The sequence below is a fragment of the Lepisosteus oculatus genome, chromosome 3, assembly GCF_040954835.1.
Source record: "Lepisosteus oculatus isolate fLepOcu1 chromosome 3, fLepOcu1.hap2, whole genome shotgun sequence".
In the NCBI taxonomy this organism is placed as follows: Eukaryota; Metazoa; Chordata; class Actinopteri; order Semionotiformes; family Lepisosteidae; genus Lepisosteus; species Lepisosteus oculatus.
Window position 1 is genome coordinate 39,916,943 of NC_090698.1, and position 25,633 is coordinate 39,942,575.

General features: G+C 38.3%; 1 protein-coding gene across 3 annotated transcripts in view; it reads right to left on the reverse strand.

The window, feature by feature from the left end:
• Positions 1-840: 840 nt before the first annotated feature.
• The window catches only part of zfr (zinc finger RNA binding protein), a 38,765-nt gene continuing 13,972 nt past the window's right edge, over positions 841-25,633 (reverse strand). For 2 of the 3 annotated variants that reach the window (XM_006626737.3, XM_015365034.2), the window contains exons 5-20: positions 25,292-25,513; positions 24,601-24,842; positions 20,249-20,455; positions 19,342-19,678; positions 16,967-17,163; positions 16,384-16,503; positions 15,943-16,088; positions 15,331-15,496; positions 14,258-14,460; positions 13,143-13,293; positions 11,870-12,011; positions 8,773-8,870; positions 7,826-7,921; positions 5,315-5,426; positions 4,682-4,779; positions 841-2,181 (exon numbers count right to left, since the gene is read on the reverse strand). In XM_006626737.3, coding sequence (XP_006626800.2) covers positions 1,999-2,181; positions 4,682-4,779; positions 5,315-5,426; positions 7,826-7,921; positions 8,773-8,870; positions 11,870-12,011; positions 13,143-13,293; positions 14,258-14,460; positions 15,331-15,496; positions 15,943-16,088; positions 16,384-16,503; positions 16,967-17,163; positions 19,342-19,678; positions 20,249-20,455; positions 24,601-24,842; positions 25,292-25,513 — 2,720 coding nt within the window. In that variant the 3' untranslated portion in view covers positions 841-1,998. Of the gene's footprint in view, positions 2,182-4,681; positions 4,780-5,314; positions 5,427-7,825; positions 7,922-8,772; positions 8,871-11,869; positions 12,012-13,142; positions 13,294-14,257; positions 14,461-15,330; positions 15,497-15,942; positions 16,089-16,383; positions 16,504-16,966; positions 17,164-19,341; positions 19,679-20,248; positions 20,456-24,600; positions 24,843-25,291; positions 25,514-25,633 lie in introns of those variants that run through there. The other variant, XM_015365047.2, reaches the window with a different exon arrangement.

Genomic DNA, 25,633 nt, shown 5'->3' on the forward strand with positions numbered 1-25,633 from the left:
ACTGACCAGGCTCACAACTGCTTAGCTTCAGTGGGATGCCAGTTGCAGGGTGATGTGGCTGATATGGCAGGGTGATATAGATTGTGAAAGGAAATTGAATGTTAAAATCCTTCAGCCATGCAACATGGGTAATGTATAAAATAAAGCACACATGATCTAAACAAAGGTTGATTTTCAAACTGAAAGTCATAGGAAATCAAGGAAGTACATGCACAGGGATCACAAGCATGAAGCACTAGAACTTCTAATTAAGCAGATGTGAGCAGTGGAGTGCTGCAGAGATCAGTGTTATATTATTGTGCTTTATATCACCAATTTAGATTCTGATGTACTTGGCAAACTAGTTAAATGAGGAGATACAAAAACAGGGAGTGTGGCAAACGGACACAAATCAAGGCAATTACAAAATGTTATTTTAAAAAGTTAAACTTAAATGAAAAAAATCTCTTTACAATCCCCAGTAATGATCAAAAGGTGAAACACTGAATTAAGCAGAACTCAAAGAGACGCACCAAGCAAAACTATGAAATAGACCAAACTTAACATCCACTATCCATGGGTAAAAATTCTGTAATTTAAAATCATTCTATTGTGTCCTGACAAATTTTACTTTTTTTTTTAAAATGTGCCAATTCTGCTTAATGCATCACATGAAAATAGGTATTCTTCATTGATTATAGCAAAGGTAACTGAATATACAAAAAAAAGCTTACAGTACATAGGAACCTGAAGAAACTCCCCCTTCCAGTTATTTTTCATTTATAAACTTGCAACTATTTACCTACAGTATGTCTCAATCTTCTGGTAAATGTAATGCATGTTAGATCCAGAAAACAGAACTTTTCTTTGTTCTTTAAATGTTTATTTGCCCATTGTAATGCAGTAGTACTTTGACAGTGACTGACAGGCATCAAAGAACAGAGGATGGATTTACATTTAAACCGCAATTACAATACTACAGTGACAATTAAAATGTCACGGGCACACAAGCATTTGTTTTTTTCCTTTAATCTTTACATGAACTATGCAATATTTGAACCAAAGTAAGGAGCTAGGCATTTAACTTCCATTAGTAAATAAAACCTTCAAACTTTAAAAGCCATAATACAACAAAACAAATTAACACAATCATGCATGTTATTTCCAAAATCATAAAATGGACTGATGCACTATGCTTTTTAACAGCTATTGCAGGACTATATATATATAGTACATATAACTGAGATAACCTTGGAATAAATTTACCACTAACACAAACTTCTCAGCAATCAGTGTCTTTTCAGAAATTTAAAAACAATGCCACAGGACCTATAGGTGCATTTGATGGTCCGGAATGAGGTCAGACCATGAGAATTTAACCTTTTTCCTGTTTAACTGTAAAACAAGACCTTTAGCTTCACACCTTTTGCATTGTGGAATTAAAGAAAATCAATCTTTAAAATTACACTTTTGGAAACAATAAATTGTGTATGATCAGTTGTGTGCTTTACATTGGCTACAGACTAAAGCTGACCCCCTAACCCTGCTGGATAAAAAAAAGTGATTGTAGCATCTATGGTTAGTTCTGGTTAAATTCTTGTGAGTTTTAACAGTATACCAGTTCACTTACTGTTCTGTATTAAACCTTGAGAAATACTTGTAAGGGGCATATCAAAATAAAAAGCATATTCAACAGAGTAAAGGGGGTTATAGCAGAGTTGCTGTTTACAAGAAAATCTACATGTAAGTGCAAGGTGAAAACTGCTTAGCTAACATAAGTCTAGACCTGAAGAACTCTTCAAGTCAACACTGAAGCTAAACAATACAGTACAGCACAGATACACCCTTTTGTAACTCAATTTAGCTGCTGTCTGACATGTACTTTCAATGATTACTGGACCAGAACTGAGGTCAGGCCTGTTACTAGACTACAGATATCACAAAAATATATTAAGAAAAACAAATAATGTAAAACACAATATTTTAGTGTGTTGTCAGTAAGTAGGGTCATTGCAATCCCTAATAGTTGTCATAATCCTTTTTGTCTTTTTTGCCTTCTCCTTCGAAGCCGTCCACACCGTCGCTGTTGTCTCTCCGTCTCTTGCGGTTGTTCCGTACGTTGAACCGGGGGTTCATCTGGGGCAAGGGGTCCATTCCCAAGACTTTGTGAATCTGACGGAAAGCCAGCAGCCTCAAAGCAAACTAAAGACAGAGGAAGAAAAGAAAATAAACTGTGATCCCAAAAACTGGAACCAACTAACCGAGTTAGTTCATTCAGAACTCATCCATACTAGTTAGTACAATGTGATGCGAACACTCAATAAGAAATGCATCGTATGACACCTTCTTCACTTTCTACAGTTGGCGAAGGTTTTGAAATTATCTGAATTACACCAAATTATAATATTCTAAAGAAGACAGCTTCTTTATCATTTCAATTATTCAAAATGTGGGTAACAATTCACATGCTTCGCATGATCAAAGTTTCATAAAAAGAACACTCATAAAAAGAAGAACAGGTGTGTATGAAAGATTTGTCTTGTCTTGTAACTCAACCTCAACTTAAGAACACACACAACTCTTAAAACAGTGCTCCAGAGAAGGAGACATTTATCTATGCTTGATATACAAGGTTGCTCTTGGGTTATTGGAAATACCTCCAATAATGATGCACTTACAATCATTTTAAAGCATTGTGTAAAGAAAAAAATAGTTACAACCAACATCAAAACGGACACTCCTTGGCCATCACATGCCCTAAGATGCAGATTATATCATCCCTACTGTTGCTTTACCCTGGCACTTTTCACTTAAAAGTGCATCTGTTTCCAGGGGGGTTAAAAGTTCACTTTAACAATCATGGCCAAAAACAACCATTTCCATGTGTAATCAAAATAATTTAACTTGACTTCATGCGTCAGTTTCTGTACATTCCCTTACAAACAATGTACAGTCACAAGTTGCACAGTGAAATGACAAATTGACCATGAAGACAAAGGAGCTTTCAGACAAGACAAGGACAAAGTGGTTGAAAGAAACAGATCAGGGGGTAGTCACTAATCTCTTTACAGTGATGCCAATCATCAGAAATTTGAACATGGCAGAATGTTTTATTGTCATCTACACAACAAAACTTAAACATTTTGCCTAAACGCAATGCTGAAGAAGCTGCCTAACAGCACATTATCCAGTTAGCATCATTACAGTGGTCAAGCAAGGTGGTGGCGGCATCATGTTATCAGACTCCTTTTAATGAGCAGGAACTATGAATTTAGTCAAGACAGAGGGGGAAAAACAGGTGGTACAAAGAACCCATGAAGGCCAAAGCCACACTGAAGTAAACTGACGAATAAAGTGAAGGACTCGGTCACTGAATGACTGAGTTGACTCCAATTTAAAAGTTACAGTGATGCTTGACTGCAGTCTATTAAGTACCCAAATGAACTTGCCAGAACTAAAGCACATTTTGCCAGAAAGACAAAAAAGCATTTGAGAAAAGCTGGTAGAAACTGGTATTTTCATTAGAAAACTAATGAAAATAGTGACAGCAATAAGTTCTGCCAAAGATGCTTTCACCAAGAACGGACTTAGTGGGATGAATACTTATATGAAGGGAAAATTGCACATCTTTGGAGGTTTTGCAGACATTTAACATCCTTCACATAAGTGTTTCACAAAACAGAGTGAATACTTCTGCAATGACAGTTCTGCACTTTACATTGGCTACAGACTATAGCCAACCCTTTAACTAGTTTGTGTGTAATTCAGTATTAACACTAAACGTTGTGACGTGGTACGAGATTGTCTGTTTCCGTATATTTACTTTTCACTTGATGTGAAAAATCTGCAAATATCAATGCCATTAACTGTAACTGCATTAAAACAGCAGCCACAATTAAAACAATGCATGTCATTAAACAGTGGTCTTGCACGACAATTAAAATGGGGATTCGCAGCTGTGTTGTGACTTTCAATTGGTAGTAGCTGAACCCCACAAACCTTTGAGAGTGAACAAAAGAGTCTCACTTAAACTGAAGACCATTATTAAGATCCTTTCCACTATAACTTATACAGGACCATTTAAATAACAGATAATTAACCATAATATAAATTAGAGATCCACATTAAAAATAAGAGATTCACATTCTTCCGATTCATATACTCACTTTAGGTCACTGGATTCACACCAGTCACCTCCCCAGCTTGCATGGCAAGAGTAAAAAATTCCAATCTGATCATGAATCTTGAGAGAGATAGCCTGAAACTGCAAGCTTGCAATCTCAAACCAAAGAACTATGAGAAAACCTTAACTTCTAATAGTGCATCTGTTTCCCAATTCTTCTTGGTCAATTTTACACCTGGCACTCTAGTCAGTGTTTGTACAAGCACCTCAATGTACAATGAGGCCAGCCTTCATCCTACTACATTATCGTAAAGTAAAGGGAGACCGTCTATACAAGAAAAGTTATTTAATGTTTACAGCTGCAGCAATGAAAGAGTTACATTTCCTCACTTGTTGACGCTTCATTAAAAAAAATGGTGTACTCCACAAACTACCACCAGAATAATTTTTTTTAAAAGCCAACGATAAAATAAAGATAATGGTCAGCACGTCAAAATTAAGGTATTCAAAATAAGATCACAAAATTACAGTATGGCGGTTCACCAAATCTTTGTAACAAAATTTTGATCTTGCCCATACCTGAGCACTAGAAGTGATGTCTTCACGCTGTTGTTCAGTCATTGCAGATAGAGTATCAGTCGGGTTCTTCTCACAGGGGTCTATTAACCCGGGACCACCTGCACAAAAACACTGGACTAATAAGATGCGGGTCTTCTCCCATTTTTCTAAGATAAACATCATATGCCACAAGTCCTGCAATTAAAACTAATAAACTATTGTTTTTTTTCTAAATTAAAAATGTTGAATTTCAACCACTAATTATGCATCGTAAAACATGGGGTTTCACTGTGGTCCTCAGTGACAAACATTCCACCGGGAAGAACAAACATGTCTAAATCAGATGAATACGTTAAATATCCTCAGACGAGTATATGTACTGAAATTCAAATTGAACCATGCCACTACTAAAACTGATAAAATGTACTCATTTGCCACAATAATCTCCACAAAAAAGTTTCTATTACACTTGAGATACACATACTGCATTCTTAATTTTGTTCTCATCTTGCCCAGCTTCTGCACCAGTTAAGAACTGAATTGTGATCAAAGGGCTGCTTGGGTCCACTTCTATAATACAATTAAGTGGAAGGTCTTATTTCATTACTCCTGACCTACACTACTTTTGGCATCAATTTGCAAGTTTGAACCTACCTGATAGGAGAATTCCAGAAGAAATACATTCAAAAACCCTTCTCAAAGCATCCCCAGGACTTAGGGGCCCAGAAGCACTGCTTATAGCCTTTTCCACTAGCAGCTCCATAGCCTATAAAAAAGAATGTTAGATTCTGATATTAGTTCTGTTTCTTCAAAGCAACTCAGTTCCAACAGAGCAGCACGTTATCGTCTTCCCAACTCAGTTCTCTTAGCAGGAACTTTGCAATCAAATTTTATGTAAGTGAAACATCTGTCAACATGTGACTGTTCCCTTCTGAAGTCCCTTTGTTACAAATAGTAGCTCATCCTAATGCAGTTCTCAACCAATAATTTCCACTTATTAACCACAATGAAATGAAGACTGTTTAAATGTGTTTATCCGAGAAAAATTGGTCTTGATGTAATCTACTCTTGTGACTCAAATACTGTAACATTTAGGCCTAATCTCTATAAACATTTAAGATTCATTACTGAAAAAATATTAGGCATATGCAATCCACCAATAAAGTTTTGCAAAAATGGACAATGTTAATGTTTCTAGGGATAATGACGTCCCCCATCCTTTACCTTAACCGAATTAATCTTTTTTTATATTGACCTATTCATAATAGTCATGGTTTTTGTTAAAGCAGAAATGGTATTGAACTCATTAAACTAGGTGGTAAAGCACTACCAGATTGTGCTGTAAACATTTATTTGGACAACTAGGGATTATTTTATAACTTACATTCTGGAATACTTTCCTATTTAAGTACTTTGACTTAAGTCTCATTCTAAAGTAAAACTACTCCTTAAGTGAAACCAATCTCAAGTTTATTTTTTTAATCTGAAGAAAGGAGGAAACGTATTAATGCACTACATTCAACTTCCCACTGCCAAGAGGAAAAGTAAAATTTAACAAATGTTACTTTTCAGGCTTTAACACCAAATCTGTAAAGATGGGGAAAAGAGGTGTATCAAGCAAAACACTGGTTACTTCTATGGATGTAAGACTGAACATGATAGTATGAGGCCTAGATTCTAGATTATGACCAAATCGAGGACCAAGATGGTATCTACTAATTAAAGGGAAAGGCAAGTTAGTTCTCCCAAAGTCATTGACATCAGTGGACAGGTAAACGTCAAGATTGATCAGCCAATCTGAGTTTCAGGCATTGCAACACTGACTTCTTCAGTATTGTAATAGAGGTAATGTAAAGTGCTACTCTGACAATGCAATAGACATTTTCACTTGACTGTCTTTTCAAAACACTTTATAGATTTATAGAATATTAAACATTACACTACAAATGTACTTTATTATACTGTATAAATTATATAGCACTACATTGAAGTATGGAGTTTCTGAATTTATGAATTGCATGTTTTCACAACTGTGGGACAGACCACAGTTAAGCATACAATACATTCTAAACTGCACATTTACTTTTTTCAAATGGAGGCTATTATATCTCAATCACAGGAAAACCACTGGACTCTACTTCAATATTTAGCTCTACAAAACCTTTGCCCAGAACTCAAGATCATTCAAATGCTGTTTTGCAAAACTGGCAATTCTTCTTCTGGCACTTTCTAAATGTTTTCCACGTTCTTCCAACCAAGGAAATACAATTCTCAACCTGTGGCTGAAATGGAAACCTCATTTCCACTCGTCTGTTAATTAACATCAGATATATTTGGCAGTCAGATTTTCACAATTTCCTACTTTGTTCTAGACCAACAGAGCACTGTGACAGTAAATTGAATCTTGTGCTTCTTAATTATAGCCATCTTTCTCCAGCTGAATGGCAATTCCGTCTTTATCAATAAGTCAGCATGTGGAAAAAGTATTCAAACCAATGATCCAACCTTTAAAGTTTAAGAATGTTCACCTAGAATTGAAAATTTTCTGCGTTTCCCTAGACCTTATCATATGGAAGGCTTATAGCATGTTGCAGATAAAGCTACAATAGCTTCAAATAAGATAAGATCACTTTATTAGCCATATAACAATTTCTTGCATTAGGAATTCATCTTTTTGCATACCCCAGCTTGCTCCCCATGAGACAGAGAGGGAGAGAAGCTTGGGGTTAGAGCGCAGGGGCAGCCATTGTACAACACCCCTGGAGCAGTTGGGGTTAAGGGCCTTGCTCAGGGGCCCAACAGAGTAGAATTCCTCTGTCTGCTGCTGGTTTTGAACCGGCAACCTTCCAGCCACAGGCACAGATCCTTAGCCAAAGAGCCACATCTCCGCTCATGGTAGACATTCTGACTTAGCATTTGAGATATGCACAAAAATTGTGCAAATAAATATTGCCTGCAACTTTTTTCCTCAGCCACAAAACCACAGTTCTTAAAGTTTCTCTTGTTTCAGGAAATTATAAATCGATAACTAAATAAAAGCTCAAAACATACACAAGTGTTCAATGTGACTTGAGCAGAAAAAGCAACTTGAACTGCAGCACTTGTTGGCAGCACAGTCCCCGAACTGATATAAATAGGTGTAGAAAGAGCACACTGAATACTCACCCAACTGGGGAATGCAGACCAAGTTGGAACTCGCTGACAGAGATCACGCAGAATGCGAATAATAATCACACAGGATTGGAGTCCATTCGCTCTAGCCTTGAGTGTAATAAATTCACATTTAGTCACATTAAACCAGCCCGTTATAAATATGGTGGATTTTTAAGGGAGGTGCAACACTACTGTTCACAATGGAAGCTTGTAAAAATTTCAACTCTCATGGCTTTAGTTTATTCTGATCAGCTGCCATTCACAGCAGTATTTTACCTCATAGTTAGTAACAGAGATCAAAGTTTGCAGGACGCCCAAGAAACGAGCCCCAGTCATCTTGTAAACCCTGACCTCCATGGTTCTATATATTTCACAAACAGTAATCTTAATTAAATAAAAAGCTCAGAAGAAAAGCATAGGGACTGAAAAAAGTCCAGGAAATCTGTTTTAGTTTTCCTGTGCATTGCTATAAAGCCATGTCACAGTAAACTAATCAGATTTTCCTTTTCTCTCAATCCCTATTCTATAATCAGAAAAAAATACAAAAGCTCAACATGAAAGCTCCTATAGATGACATACTTTTATGCCAGATTACTCTGCAGCCTTATGGAATAATGGTTTTAAACTAATAAAATACAGTAGATAAATGTGAAATACAAAATCTTAAACCAATACAAGGATGCCTTACTTTTTTTTAGATGACCATAGACAGGTTTACATATGAAAAAAAACAAGGGGACTACAAAAATAAGTAAATGACACTGGTAACTTAAGATCTTTTTTTCTGGTCCTAAATAGATTACTTTAGGCATCCTTGGATGTTTTTTTCTTTCATGTAAAATTATATTGTTTTCCCATTTAAAACCAAATGATTTTTTTTTGTTACATTTGTACAGCTAAAATAAAAAAAAAATGCATCTCATAAGGCTACAATAAGAAAGTAAAATGATGTTCCGAACCTGGAACCACTTAGCGTGGCGTAGAGCAGCCAGAGCGTCAAGGCATTTTTGCCTGTCCAAGACGTCCGCTGGGTCTTTCACCATACCCGAAGTTACATCTAAAAATGGATCGGATTGTCAAAGGCTGGTGAGGAACGGGTGTTTGACCAGGTGAGCAAGACACCTTTCGCAACACAAACACATTGCCACACATACCAAGTAACTGCTCTCCTGGTTGCCCAGTGATAAAAAAGGAATGTTTAGCCTTCACGTTCCCAGAAGTAAAAAGCACGACAACTCTCCAAATCTTGCCTTCTAGCCTATCACTTCTGAACCTTTTCATGCAATACTATATCACATAATGGCATTCCAAATCTGAGAAATGGGAAGTAACCGAAGGTTATTTGAAGGAGAGACTTTTGAATCCCTTTTTCGTCACAAACACTACAAGAACCACTAAGTCTTTAAGAGGAAAGTTGGATGATGTATAATTAGCATTAATTCATGTAGCATTTATCAAATTTAACCCCTCCTGCCTCAGTTCTTGCACATGAATGGCAAATCTCAGAATTAAGAAAGACCTGAAGCTCTTGACAGCAAAACATCTCTGGTATGGGAAAATGTTTAGTCAAGAAAAGCAAGGAAGTGGTAACATACAAAATCCTATAATTTAACTTCGCGGTGTATTCTTCACATTACACATTTGGAGTAACCTCTTAAAGATTCAACTGTGAGATTTTAGAGAGAACAGGTATGGCTTTTAAAAAAAAATCAGTGCTGAAGGAAAAAAGACCCTGAGAGGATAAAAATGTTTTGACTGGATTCCATGTTAATTCATTTTACTAGAATGCCCCCACAGGCTTTAATCAAGCTGTAAAAGATGTCCTGCATTGTCTGAACATAACACTGAAAGTGGGCTTTGAAATGTCACAACTGGAGAAATTTCAAATCTATTTCAATGTTAAAAGAAGATGCTTCATGTTACAACTGCAGCTTAATGAAACTGAGAATTGATGTTGACCCAGAAACATATCATACATGAAATCTTACATGGCTCACCTCAATTAAGAATGTCTACTAGTCTGTTTTACCACTAAACCTAGGTCATTTAAAGAGATTATCACTCTTTATATTTAATATTAAATACATTTTGGAATAAGATTGTTGGTGTAAAAAACAGTCCTAGATTGTATTCCACCTCACTGCAAAATGGAAGGATAAAACCAGTTTGCATGGAGCAAAGACCCCAGCAAACTGCACGCTAACAGAAAGAGGAGAAAAAAAAACAAAAACAAAATGGCAATCAAGAAGCACTGTTAACTCTTAAGCACTGTGTGACATCCTTCTTAGTACTACATGGTAGGTGTGGCAAAGTGTTTTGGGGAAAACCTTGGTCAAAAATCCTTCCGAAGCTGTGACAGCTGTAGGAAACGTGTTCTTGCAGATGTAAGAAAGGCTTTGGACTGGACTCAAAAGCTATGAATACATAAACACAGTAGTCTTGCTGGAAAGAAGGGCAAGCTCCCAGCAAGGGTTAGGACGTCACTGCATGCATACCTCTTATCAGTTGGTTTTTAGACCCCAGAAACATTCCGTACCAATCTCTTTAACCCAGGTCCAACCACAGATTCCTCTCACAAAGCCTTCCTCCCTCAAGTTTACAGATACTCCCCTAAGGATTTTCAACAGGCACAAGGCCACCTTAGATCCGTGAACCTGCACCCCAAAGATTCAGGATTGCCATTTCTTTCACCTTTCCGCATCGTTTTTACCTCAGTTTTAAGGAGGGGGGAAAATGATCAAGAAGCATGTGCTCTTCTCTCATACAAAGCTTTTGCAGGGCATCGAAAAAAGGTCTGACACCCCCGAGATGTAAAATTTTAAAATTAGACCAATCTTTTAAAATCCAGAGCACAGTGATTCATTCACTCAGGGGAGCACTTTCATCTCTACACAGGGGACCCTCAGAATGGTGACCGTTCCACCAGACAAATATTTTGTTTCCTGTGGAGAAGTCATTTATTAATTGACGGATTCATTTTTCCTTCTGTGCCTTGCAGTGCAAATCAAGGGACCGTTTTCATTTAACAACTTTCAGTAAAGCAATATCTATAGGCTTTGTTAGCATGTGGTGTCTCCTTTTTTCCCTGGAATCATGACCTATTACTGGAAAAAAAAGTATATTCCAGTTTAACCATAGGCAATTTCACTAAAACACAGGAAACAAAAATGAATCTTACCTGGGACCTATCTATAATTACACAATGCAAACACTGATCATGCTTGTTGGATTTTTTTTGAAAGCTTTAAGAGCACTGGAAAGTGTTACAGAGAATAGCCAAGAGCTTCTCTGCTGGCACATGAACAGTAAATATCCAGAAATTAGAACATTATTCCTAAAAGAAATGCCGCAAATAAATTTAAAAAGCATGTGATATGGATTTTCACAAAATAACTTGGATGTTAGTATGGTAACTGAAAATGAAAGCTCTCAACTCGTGTAAAGATTTCAGAGGAAAAGAGTACTACTCTGTGCGAAAAAGCACCAAAAAAATCAATTTGATGCAAAACCTTTTCAAATATTTGATTACAGAGAGAAACTTAACGTAGCCTTCAAAACAATTACCATGGATCATGCTTTGTGTCCACAAATAACTGGTTAAAATGCATGTACAGGGTATGGATATTAAAACTACAAGAATTTACATGCAAGGCAATGGTTAGCCATCTGAATATGCACCAGTGTGGAAAATGTTAAATGAACTATGACAAAGCTTGGCTTTAAAAAAAATAGCAGCTCAGACTGCTGCAGGGAGGGAAGTCACAGAATTTAGAATTCACAGATTTTGAAGGCATCAAACACTATTACATAAATCGATGGAGACTGCTTAAATTAAGCTTAGGCATTTTCAGAAACTGGTCAGCATCTAGAATTTTAAAAAATTGTTAGCTTAAAACAGAAAAGCTACATTGCACGAAGCACCTACTGTATGCTAAAGTTTCCAATTACTGCCTATACTGTGCCAGCAAATGGGCTCTTAAGGATAAAAAAAAGTGTATATTTAAAAGAAGTTAATTTCACAGAGCAATAGTAAATAAATGTCCATTTTTTCCCAACCTCCATCACGTGCGTTCTCCTCTCGGATGACAGGAGATGTCAGCGTGATGGTCACCTGCATTTTGGGCTCAGTGCAGGAAGTGAGGATGATGGCGGCCTCTTGGATAGAGCCCTTGACTTCATACTTCTCAGGTGTAACCAGCTTTTTTTCCCCCAGAGAAGAAGCAAGAAAAGGTTAGAATGAGTTTTTTTATATTCTAAACTATATTAATTATAATTGATAATAAAACATCTCAGTTGATTAACATTTTGACAAATTCTGTATGTAGAGCCTGTCATTAACCAACATCTTTGTCTCTGACACAGCATTACAAGCCTACAATACTACTTCAATAATACATGGAATCATTTTACAAGACAACATATTTAAATCTCATCCTTAAATTTAAACAGGAGAGGTTAACACTTGTATCATGACTACAAGTAATCAAAATCCTTATTACAACAGTAATTTAATCCAGTATTAAGGCTAATTGTTTTAAGAAAATGGAAAGTATGCAGTACAGTGTTGTATGTACATAATCCAAAAAATCCTATAAATACTATACAAAATAAATGGTATTAAAATGAAATAAAATGCATTACAGGTGCCTCTGAAGCACATGCAGTTGACTGTTGCACTATTTTATTGCTTTGCAGTTTAGTACAAGACTTTCAGCTTTTGCAGATATGTCCCCATGCATCCATGTCTGACAAAAAGAACAAATGCCCACAGCACTAACAGCACCATGTCTGCAGTGAATGGTCACTGACTTTAGATCAAGGATACTAAAGATAATTCTGAGTGGAAAGTTTTTGCACATATGTAAACACTTTATTCTGTCACACTATCTCTCCATGTGTTCCAAACACAAATTAGTCAAAATTAGGGGTTCTTTTCAAAACAGGAACGCCAAAATTTCCATGACATTTTAATCCAAAATCCAGGAGAGAGTAAGCATCTCCCTGCATTAGCTGTGAATCAAACCCATTTAATTTATATTCTTTGATATGCAAATTGACCTCAAGAACAGCAGCAAGCTTCACTCCGGCAGTGGAGTTGTTAAGAAATGAAAATTTCTCTTTGCAGAAACAACTCTTTGCCTTAGGGTGAGGTCAATAGGGTCATACTTTAAATAAAGGCACCGAAGGCTGCATTGCTACAAAAACGTCCATGTCAAGCTGAAACTTTGCTCCACTATTGCAGAAACATGAATGAAGGCAGTCGATGGCATTTAGAAATGACAAAGTACAAACAAAAATGCAATCAGTGATTGCAAAAAAAAAGACACACCGTGAGCTGTTTTGGGAGGTTTTCCACAATGCGAGTCAGGAGGTTCCTGTTGGGTTTATCGGAGCACAGGAGGACAAGGTTGACGTTCTTGTCTCCCCTCAAGAGCAGACCTTTTGCCAGTACTCCAACACGCATGACTCCCTTCAGAGCCCTGCAGGAATCAAATACATTGTTACCAAATCACAAGTGTGATATGTCATATTTAGGCCGTTTTCCTTAGATTATCATCTTTTCCTTTATTACCATTTGCTACACAGAAGGCTAGGTTTTTCCTTAACATCCCCAAGAATGCAAGACCATGATTTTCCTATACAGCAGAAACAGACCAGAAAACGCTGAAGTGATTTAGCATAATACTTATGAAAATTAGAGTTCAATGATTCAGTGCAAAAACATAAAAAGAGATTTTACAGGATATTAATAATCTGGATCATTAATAATCCATCAGAAATTAATTTAACTGCAAATCATAAATGTTTTTTATTTTTTTGCAAATAATACAAATCACAGTCAACTGGGTGAAACATTTCATTTCACATTTCCAAGTGCAACAAAAATTGGTTATTTAGGAGAAGCTTGATTTCCTCCCAAAATTTGATGACTCTAAATAAATGCTAATTACAGTTTAAATTCATCCAGTTTATGAATCCATGGCAACATAACCACACAATCTAGTTAGAAATGGATTTGAAGGGTGATCGTATTTATACCGGAGACTTGACCAAAGCATACATTTGAATTTTCTTGAAAGGAAATAATTAAACATTACCATTGTTCCCCTTAAATATTCAGATCAATTTTATACATTTAACTGCTCTTTTACAAGGAAATACATATTGAGTAAGTTTAAGTCTTGGGACAGTGAAGTGAAATGTCATTTTTGCTGTGCAGTGCCCCTATACTTATGCTTTTCAGTAAGTAACGTAAAAAGCATGCATGAAAATGCCAAAGTGTAAATATTAAAATCAGTGAACAGTAGGTGGCAGCAGAAATAAATTAGAAAAATACATCACAAAAGTTTAAAATGATTCAAACACTAGCGGTCAACAGTAAGTAAATGAACCCATTTTACATTATTTACACAATCTACCCCACTTAGTAAAGGGCATCTTTACCTGTCCCTCTGAATCTCCTTTTTGTCCTCGTCTTTGGTCTTGTTCTTGTCCTGTTCAGTAATGATGTCCGACACCAATTTCAGTGCTCGCTCTGTTATGGACACTATTTTCTGAATAGCCTGGAGTTCTTCCTCCACAGGGTAAATGGCTGCATGCTTGGTCATCACATATCGGTCATCTGAGGAATCTGGGCGACGAGGGGGCTAAAAGAACATGACATACAAAATGCCATAAGCTTGCAGAACAGGAAAAGAACTACACTATAGCCATCACAATGGTACTAGCTCGCAGCACCTTAAGACGCCTGGAACCTTCAAAACGCCACTTTAATAATTATCACCACAGTTTAAGGGACCTTGTAACCAGATTAATGCAATTGAAATATATGCAGAGGGCAAAACTGTATTTGATAATTTGTCGAGTTCATTAGTGCAAACACTGTAGCAGTCAGGTGCCTTTAATAGTACTTTACGCTCAAACCTAATTTTACTTTGATGGAAAACTCCAGTTTAGAACATACTCAACTTTCCTTTTCTGGCACTCTAATAGATTAGAATGAAAACCAAAAGGAAAAAAAGAAAAGTTTCATTGAGGCATCCAATGACAAGAATGGTATGGTCACAACATTAGAAAAACAGAAATGTTAAATGCACACAATACATTGTGAATATATACAGCTGTCCACCTTACCAGGGCAATATAAAAGGAGCTCATGTCAAATAAGCAGTGGGCTTATATCTGACATGCGAGATGAGAACTACTCCCTGACCCCACAGAATCACCTCCACTGTCCACAAGTACACTACGTCAGTCAGTAACTTTCATATTTCCCGATTTGAAAGAAGTAGATCTAAATAAGCCTAGTTTTCTCAAACATTGAGCCAAAACACAGGTTCACTCATGGCATTAGCAAAAAAGCAGAGGAAAAGCCACTGAATAAAAGTTTAAACTCCAGTTTACAGCTTTAGCCAACTCATTTCTAGTGCACAAGATGGAATATCTGCCATTGACAATTTCCACACTTTATTCATCTTCTAAAACAGCCTTGGGCAGACAGAACATGGAAAGCCTACCACTGGTCCCTGGGGCTGTGGAATGGGCAGGCCAGGTCTGACTCCCAACAGGCCCGGCGGGCCAGGAGGTCCCTGTGGATAACCGCCATCTGGCATCCTGCGCCGGTCATCCCAGTGATGCTGTTCCTCTTCCATCCGACGCCAATACATGTCCTCCTCATAGCGCCTGCAACCAGGACACGTCTGCTTTGTCAAAACCCTTTACACAACTGGCTTTGTAAACACCTGGCATCATGGTTATTTAATTCTATGTTTCATTTACAGGCCCTCATCCATTTCTCTGCTGGATCACAGGAACACTTATTCTGAGACTTATTACCTGCAAGACTTACACTTCCAAACTCCTGCTCAAGTCTAATTTTTATATTAATACAAATACTCTTCTATAAAAATCCAACTAAAAAAATACGATGAATGCAGCTAAAATTACATTACTCCATGCTACAAGCAAGCGACATTAGGAATGAACATCTCAGATGATAATGAAGGTTTTGGAGCAGTGTGGTGCTATTCTGGACACCTTCATTTGAAATTAATTTTTCTATATTAATCCACCTTCTCAGGGAAAAAAAGAAAACTTTCCTTGGATAGAATCAAACTTGCATATTTTACCTCATTTCCATCCTCCAGCGCTCCTCCTCCTCACGCCTCCGCCAGTACTCCTCCTTCTGCATCTGTTTGCGCATCTTCTCCTCTTGGATCTTCCGGGCCCGGATACTGGGTTTCACTTCCACTTGGAGATCAGGGTTGACTTTTTTCTAATTTAAAAAAAATCATTCAATAAAATATTCACGCAATGCTGATTTTGCAGGTGAGCAATAACGTTGTCTACAGTTTCAAACAAACTAAACAAAGGAAGGGGGATAGAATGTCTTCCCTTCCAACGCAGGGCCAGATCCCACTGAAATGCAAGCCAACTCTATAACTCTATAGAATTCACAAAAGGAAATAGAGAACTGTAGCTGCACTCAAGTGTGTAAGTACTAAGATTGCATTTGGTTAATTTTGATTTTAAGTGAGCAATTAATGAAAGTTTTAAATAGATCTACTAACCTTATACTGTAATCGATGTCTCCTTCCCTTTAAGTGCATCTCCTTAGCATTGGGATCATTGAAGCTGCATTCACAAAGCTTGCAGTGGAACCTAATAACTTTTCCCTCATCATTACGAACCTGAAATGAAGAAAGGGAACAGCAGCTTGTATTTTATTTCAACTATCAATCCATTAATCTGCTTATCCAGTATATAGTCGCTAGGGAGCCAGAACCTATCCTGGCAAGCAACAGGCGCAAGGCGAGATATACCCTGGATCAGACATCGATTAATCCATCACAGGCGCACACTCACAGCATGGCTAGTTTTCTCAAAAGCCAATTAACCTATCAGCATGTCTTTAGACTGAGGGTGGAAACTAGAGCAACCACAAGGAACCCACACAAACAAGGGGGAAAGACTCCAGCACCCCAGGAATTGAATCCAGGGCCCCAGCACTGTGAGGCAGCAATACTAACCACTGTACTGCCCCATCCTCTCAAACCAATATAAATTCAGCACTTAGAAAAGGGAAAAATGTTACAATTTTGGCTTAAGAAATTAAAAAAATACCATCTGAACCTAAATAAAGCATCATTGTACCTCTTCCACGTAATCATGACCAACAGGCTGAACGTCACTTTGTAAAGCAGCAAGAGTTGCTTGTGTGGAAAGCGGCTCAGGAGTCACTTCAACTTTGGTCTCCTGTGGCTGGGGAGCCATTGGTGGCTGTGTAGGCTTGGCTGTGTCGTTTTTCACATCCTCCACTTTCGCGCCCGTAGTCTGCAACTTGTTTCCTCCTGCATTATGGGGGAACACAGTTTCATCTTTAAAACCTCAATACTCGCCATTATAAATTTCCAAAGCCGTACTGGATGCATTCCATTTCCTTTAACAAGGTCTGATGCTATTATAAGCATGTCATTTATTGATCTGCATTTTCACATAAATTCCGTTAAAGAAATCATACTTTAAATGTACAGAACACAAAACTTCTTATCAAGCACAAAGCCTAGCAGGACAGGCTAATACAGGAGAAAAAAAGAGGCAACCCTTTATTCATTTCACAACATGGAAGGCTACTGAAGGCAGACGGGTGAGGTCAACCCTCTCCAGGAGACAGAAAAAGAAAATCGAGTCCAGGCTAGAGGTGAAGCAGCCATCAGGCCTTTGGGCTTTATTTCAGTACTGAAGTCATGGCAGAGCAGCAGTGTGAGAGCAAGAGAGTTCTACCAATTTTTCCGACAGGTCTTTTTTTAAAGCCTGAAACAAACAATCGCTGCAAAAAACACAAAAACCACTATCTTAGTCGACACTTCCTCCTGCAGGCTTAAATGACAGATTACCTCATCCTACAGTTAGGAGCAAACCTTCTCCCCCCTGTCCGTTGCAGAAAGTTCTTTATAACAGTTTTATAAATAACAGTTTATTTATAACAGTCCACAGCTTGCTTCTGTTTTCAACAAGCGATACAGAGCTTCTCATAAATTAGTCCCCATCAGCTGTCTGCATTTTATTTATCAAATATCACAAAAACATGTTTTCAAACATACAGTATATGGTGGATATACTGTAAGCACTTTTTTGTAGGCTACAGGTTAACAGTCCTCTTGTTAAAGTTATGTTATACAAAATATAAAATTCTATCCTTCACCACCTTAGTTAAGTTTTCAGTGGTACTTAAAAGACCACTTGACTTCAATGTGATTGGATCACACAGTGGTAATGACAAGCTGGTTTAGGGATATCTACTATGGAAATTCCAGAAAAGGCAGTTTAGCTTGATTAAAATGAGAACTTTCAGAAAAAAGAATAAAGGTAACCAAAAAAAAAAAGTGAAGACTAACCTTCGCCCCCTTAAGAAAAATATACTCAGTTTGGAAGAGCTAACTGTTTAAAGACTTGGCTCTCTAGCACTGATTCCTGTACCACATAGGAAAGAATGAGACATGCAGGCACGTTCCTTTGACATACACACATGTGCAAATCTGTTACGCATGTGACATGCTGGAAGCTCTAAAGCCCAAGAGGAATGAGCTCTAACTGGTAGACTGGCACCTCAGTTATTGATTTATTTCTCTACAAGCCTGTAAGTGCCTAGGAAGTTGTAGGCGCCCCTTTTGTAGTTACAGCCAAGAGAACCCTGGCCAACTGTTCTCAGTCCTATCTTTGGTAACATTCTGTGAACTGTGTACAGCTGCTTGGGAGAATCCTAACACAGCTGGCTTGAGACAAACCAGTCCTGAACTTCTGACATTAGATCACAGGGCTCCACCTGAGCTCCAGGCAAGTACCTTAACTTAATTTGAGAGTAAAATGCAATAGACTTACTCCTCCTTTAACAAAAGTACAAATCCACGGAGCAAAACCTTTTAAGATGTTGTGCTCAAATCAACTTTGACTAAAAATGTTCAAGGCAGGAATTTTTATGATGAAAAATAAGATGTCATTTTAATGTGTATTAACAGATGTCAACAGATTCCCAACTAGGCTTTATCAAATGCAGTTGTAGTTTTACTCAAGGAATTAAGAGGATGTTACATTCTTTAATGTACTGGAGCCAGAAGTGTGAAACTTTTTCCATGTAACTTACCTTCAAGTTAAGTGCTCCGCCCAAGGCGATAAGTAAGTCAAAGTATGCTTGCTCTCTTACCTGACAAAATCCTATATTGTTTTAAACTATAGTATGGGCCACCTTTTAAGCCACTTATTTTTCTCACATGCAGCATGTGCCCAAACAGCTTTTAGTACCCATTCACAGCTATGTACATGCACATGCACTGAAATGTTTCAAGATTTTAGTTTTTGAGCATACATAGAATAATAAATGTGTGATAGGTCAGACACTTGTTTCTGGAGTAAAACATTATCTCGTGAGGTAACTATTTCATAAACACTTGAAGATGAAGACCACATGGACACTCCCTCATGAAATGCACATAAGAGTCATCAGTAACCATCATTAACTGGAGGCTTACCAACAAAATTAATCTTGGGGGTTGCAGCCTTCTTGACATTGACAGCTGCACTAGCTGTAGCAGTGGTTAATGCACTGCCCTTGTTAACTCCACTGCTCGCTGTGGGACTGCTCACGATGTTGACCGGCTTCAGGTAGGACGAGGAAGTGGAAGCGGGCGCCGAGGCAGTAGTGGTGCTGCTGTTGCTGCCAGCAGTGCCACCGCTGCCAATCCCAGTGCTGACGGCCGAACTGGTAGCCTTGCTGGAAGCCGCTGTGGTCGATGTGGTAGTCTGGGTCACCACACTAGGCTCAGTTGACGGAATGGGTTTCCCAAGTTTGGTGTGTAACTTAACCACCTGTATGGAATTAAAAAAAACAGTGTCAAATGTTAGGCTTACTTATTCCTTTAGCAAATCATAGTTAAGCACTGCTCACCAAAAAGCTTTAGACATCACATTACCGTTAAGCAGAATAGATTATTAGAGCTCTTTCTTGATCTTAAGATGTTCATTACAAAGCACAGGAACCCTATACTCCTGATGACACAATAGTGCAAGAGAAATCACAATATATAAAAATACACATCTAAATCTAAAAAGAGGAGATGCACAAATACAAGATACTTCCAAAATTCCACAGAAATGTATGAGAAAGAGATGATAATTTTATTCAGAGACTCAAAACTATTAAAAGAGACAGAGATTGGACCGAGACCAAGTAAGCAATATAATCCTTAGACATGCACATCAGGACAGTATTGCTTTCAAAGTTTGTCCAGTGGTTGACAGACAAAAACCTTGGAAAGGAAAGCTAATGGAGTCTCACGGCATAATAATGATATCATACAACTTATCTGACTGCAGATACTGTGTAAAGTGTGGCTCTTAAAATTTGGTTTCTTTTAGGCCTGGTCACAACCTAGCTACCTTCTGGTGCTTGGCTCCCCGTATGTGGGCTGCGTATGCGTCTGCGCCAGTGCAGGAGACATCACAGAGCTCGCAGCGCAGCTGGTTCTGTGTGCCCCGGGCAGAGCTGCCACTGCCACTACCACTGCTGCTACTGCTGCTCTGGGACACTTTCAGAGCTGCTTCCTTCTTCTTGTGCTTCTGGCCCTCCAGGTGCTCTTTGTAAGTCTGAAAACCAGAGAGACAAAGGGCTCCATTATGAAGCCTGAAAACAGAGTCTACGGGCCCAAATGTTATGGTACGGAGAGACAAAATCTCAATATCGTCTTTACAGGAAACCACATAAATCCTTAGGTCACGCGTCGCTGAAAAGGCAACAGGTGTGCAACAAAACACTGCAGGTGTTTTAGAATGTCATGTGCTGCAAGAATGTTGCCCATTTCCTCAAAATTTCCCAATTCATTTGTAAAAAAACCTCAATGTCTCTCCTTCAATGTCGGCAAAACCAAATAGCTGGTCATCGATTTAAGAAAGCAGGGTGGGATCACGCCCCCATCCACATCAATGGGGTGGCTGTAGTGATGGTTAGCAGCTTCATGTTCCTGGGTACCTACATCACTAATGAGGTCCCAGCATGTAACTGGAGCTACAGAGAAGGCACAACAGCGCCTTTACTTCCTCAGAGAGCTGAAAAAATGTGGTCTATCTTCAACTGTCCGTATTACATTTTACAAGTGCGCTATTGAGAGTGTCCTCACGTCTGGGATTACAGTGTGGTTTGGCAGTGTCTTGTTGTCTGACCGGAAGGTGTTACATGGGGTGATCAGGTCAGCTCAGACCATCATTGGAGTACAGCTCCCCTCTATTTAGGACATTTTTTACAACTCACTGTCTCATGAAGGCTAGAAGTATCACTAAGGACACCAATCGTCCTGGTTTCTAATTTTTCTCCCCCCTTCCCTCTGGTAAGCATTATAGGAGCATAAAGACAAACTTCCAGATTCAGAAACAGTTTCTTCCCACAAGCTTACTGAACTCTAACCCTATCACTGGCTCACACTGATGTTCTTTTTTAAGTTGTATGTTATTTAACTTGTTGTTGCTGCTGTCCTGTGTTTGTTTTTTTGGGCGTTTCCTTAATGTTTTTATAAGGGAGGATATGTGCAAATAAGCATTTCATTGCACTTGAGCATTTAGACAAAATTCTGATCATACAAATTTCACTTCTCTCCATAAAATCTTTTCCCAAATGACTGCAGCATATCTCATTCTTCCCCTAACTGCTTCATCCAATTCGGGGTCGTGGGGGAGCCCAAAGAGGAAAGACTTTCCTATAACAGTAGCTTGTATTGACAAAAAACCCATCCATTAATCCTCTTATCCAGTATAGGGTTTCAGGGGAGCCAGAGCCTATCCCAGCGAGCAATGGACACAAGGCAGTATACACCACAGGCAGTATGCCAGTCCATGTCATTGATGATATTTAAACTTTTTATGCAGCAGAAGCTTGTTTTTTGCCACACAACCATACTAACTCTTTGAGTAGGGACCAGAATGTTGTTAATGTTCACGCAGTGGACAATAAAATATAGAAATGTAAATGTAAATCAATTTAGGTAATTCACTGTTCGAGTCACCGATTTGGCCTGTATGTGTAAAGCGCAGGTATCACAATTCTGGAGTATGGACATCTGCCTACCGTTGCCCTTTGCCAAGGATGTTTTTCCCTCCAAATTTCATACTGACATCACCTTAGAGAATGCTGTTCATTAAATGTCAGGAAGTTGAACTGTGTTGGTTACTGCTAAACATGCTCCAACAAACAGCCCTCTTTCAAAGCCACTGGGGTTTCCTCTTGCAGCCATAATTATAGGCAACCAGACCTATCCAATACTTTATACATGACCCTTTGCATAATGAGATGTTATTAGCCTAACACATTAGCCACAACTGTGTAGAAGCAGTTGCTTGCAATATACGTGTTACTCATTTACCCAGCTGTTTCCTCCCCCCCTCCATCAACTGCATGCACCAGAATTCAACTCAACTCTATAAAAGTTACCGTTTCCTTCTGAATCTGCTGTTTGCCCAGTAGCCTGATCTAGTTAGTGTCCTGATAGGATGATACATATTCCACTATAACCTGTGTCTCTACCACTTTATCCCCAGTTTCTTTCAAAACTTCCTTGGGATTTCATAGTCAGTCAATTTAAACCCTTTGCTGTGGCAAAACTAAATTGGATGCACAATTACCTCTATTAGCCACACCATTATTTCACTGCCCTTTCGCTTGTGTAAACTATTGTAGAATAAATACATAAAAAGGTGTTTCATCACAGAATCGTGAAGACCAGGGGACTTTCAAAACAGCTCAGGGATAAAGCTGTATATAAAGGCACAGATCAGCAGAATAATGGGACATAAAAACATTTCCAAGACCCTTAAATCTCTCTTTGAGCATCAAGTCGATCATTAATAAGTGAAAGGCACACCCAGACACTAACTAAATCAGATTTTCCCTCCAAAGAAAGCCACTAGGAGGAAAGTGATTAGGGATCCCAGCATAAGTCTAGTGGATTTTGAAAGACTTTAAGAGCTGAAACAGGAGGAAATGGCCATAGGGCAATAATATCCTGGTCACTCTACAAAGGGGGCTTCCATGCAACTGAAAAAAAATCTCAAATCCTACATGGGGTTTGCAACACAGCGCTAAGTGATAATGCAAACATGCTGCAGAAGTTTGTGGTCAAACTAGACAAAACTGGAAATTACTGGTCTTAATACAAAAATACAAACCCTACATAGTTCTCAGTCAACACCATCCTTAACTACAGTCATGAGAGTGGCAACAGTTAGTTCTAGTTCTGATAATCTTGTCAAGGTTAATGGGAACGTACAGCAAATGGACTAAGGTACTGGAAATTGACCCAAAAAGACTTCACGGATATATCTGCCACCAAAGGTGCTTCCACTAAATATGAAGTATTTAGACCCATGAACTCACCATCCCTCATTTTTCTCTTTAGTTTTTGCTGACAATTATAAAAAAACATGGCATGCTTCATTGTATAATTTTGACAAAAATGTAAAGATCACCACAGGAAGCATCTGAATAATTTTGAAAGCACTGTATATACTGCTATGGTATATACATACTTCAGGCAATAAGTGAATTTTCATTTCTCATCTTCTGTAACAATTTACAATTCTGCTATCAAATACCACCCACATGCAAAAAAAAACAGTTGCTCAGCTGTGGACAAAGCAGCTGCTAGCAACTGAGCTAGGCAATTTCATCTGTGCAACATTGTTTAGGTGCAAACACAAGTTTGTACAAATTAACAAGCTACACCAGCTCCTTCCTGATGCGTATCGAACTATGGTCTCAAAAAACGAAGCTTGAAAACATCACCGACAGCCACCAGAAACTCAGTTTACTATAACATAGTTTTCACAAAAGTGAAAGAAAAATAGAAAATGCCAACATCTTTTTCATTCCAATAACAAGATTTAGGATAACAAATCTTAACATATATGCAGAAGCTATATTGACCCCTAGAATTTACATCGCCAATTCAAAAACAAAAAGTTTGCATATTTTTCAAACCTTCTTGAGCAGGAAAAAAAAATGGATTTTAAACTTTGTGCTTAATTAAAAATAATTCTCTAATATCAAGTTAATAAGTATCCTATACGTTCAAGTTAATTTTTAAAAACAGAAGTTTCTTCTCCTTCCAGGAAATTAAACACGAATAAACGTAAAATGTAAGATGTAAATCTCAATCAGGAGAGATACAGGAATGAAATTTCTAAAGCATTTGGTTTAAAATTTCCAACATGTCAAAGTTAAGGTACAAAATTTCTATAAAGCACATTAATGAATACAGGAACAGTATTTGACAGAGAGTTTCATTTTGTGTTCTGGTTTGTAATGTTTCAACTTTGTTTAATACATTTTAACAAAACTGGGTTATGACCTTTGGTTATTTTAAAGAAAGGCAAACAGTTTGATCAGTATTACATTTCCTACAGTCATTACATTCTGTAATAAAATGCAATTAAACAAAACAACTTTTGAATGCATGTATGCATGCGTAGTTCTACAGAATGAATGTGTTAAGATTTTTTGAATTGTCATCTCATTTGAAATCAATGATTAGGGTGAAGATTTTGATCCATCCTGCAATTCCCTTACTAAAAACTTTAGGAACTTAAGGAAAAAGCTTTTTTTTAAAAAAAAATGCTAAATGTCTATCGGGTGGAGTTACTAAATCTTGACTATTTTTTCTCCCAATTCGTGCAAAGAAAAGCTTTTTAAAATTTCCGAAGCTCTAGAGGCCAATGATTCCAATGAAAAAAATTAAAAAGCATACCTGAGGGCCGGCGCAACTGATCTTGCACACATCACAGTAGTGTATCTGGGGAGGTTTGGGCGGCTGCTTGGGTTTGAGCTGCTTGTTCTGGAATGGAGTCTTCTTGGTGAACGTGCTCCCTGTCCAGGCGGCGGTGGCTGCCACCGCCGCTGCCGCCTGTTTCTGTTGCTGCTGCTGCTGTTGCTGGTAGTAAGAAGAGGCGGCAGAATACACAGCTGCTTCATAGCCGGAGTATGTAGTTCCTGGGAAGGACAAACCAAGCAGTGAACACTTAAGCACTGATGAAGATAAAAACTCGGGTTCAAAGTGCAGTACAATGCAACCGAATAGGTAACCCACTAAATAAAATGTATTAAAATGCAGGATAAAACCAGACAAATACAAGGAAAGAAAAAAATTAGATCAATCCGAGTCAAATGCAGTTTGGTTCATGTGCATAGACAAGATGCTGCCTTCGGTTTATGCTTAAGTGTAATACACATGATCACAAACAAGACATCATGACAGCTGAGTGTAACAAATCCATACGGTTCCCAATACACGAGACATTCAAACGCTAATCTGGGAAATGGCAGTACAAGATAAACAGCTTTCGAGTCGAATACTGTTTTGCCAAAAACGCAACTCGTTAGGCAGCTCCACAAACCACAGCCGACTGAAGTAAACGTGACCAAACAAGACTGGCACTTACCAGAGTACGTGACTGCAGTCGTGCTGTAGGTGGGGCTCTGGGAATAGGATGGCACCACAGTGGCAGCCGCAGCGGCTACCGGCTGGACAGTGGAGGATACTGGGTAGATTGAAAAGGTGGTGGTGGCCGGGCTGGGGGTAGCGGGTTTTATTGCCGTCACCTGCCTTGTCTGCTGTGTTTGTGTATATTGTGTTGCTCCTTGGCTATACCCTGTTTTGGGAGCTAAAAGAGAAAAAGTAGTAAAATTTTAAGTTGGTATACAGCTTTATCCAATAGAAAAAAAAATTCTAAGAACACATGCTATCCCAGAAATCAATGTTTATGTAAGGTCTTCAAGGGATC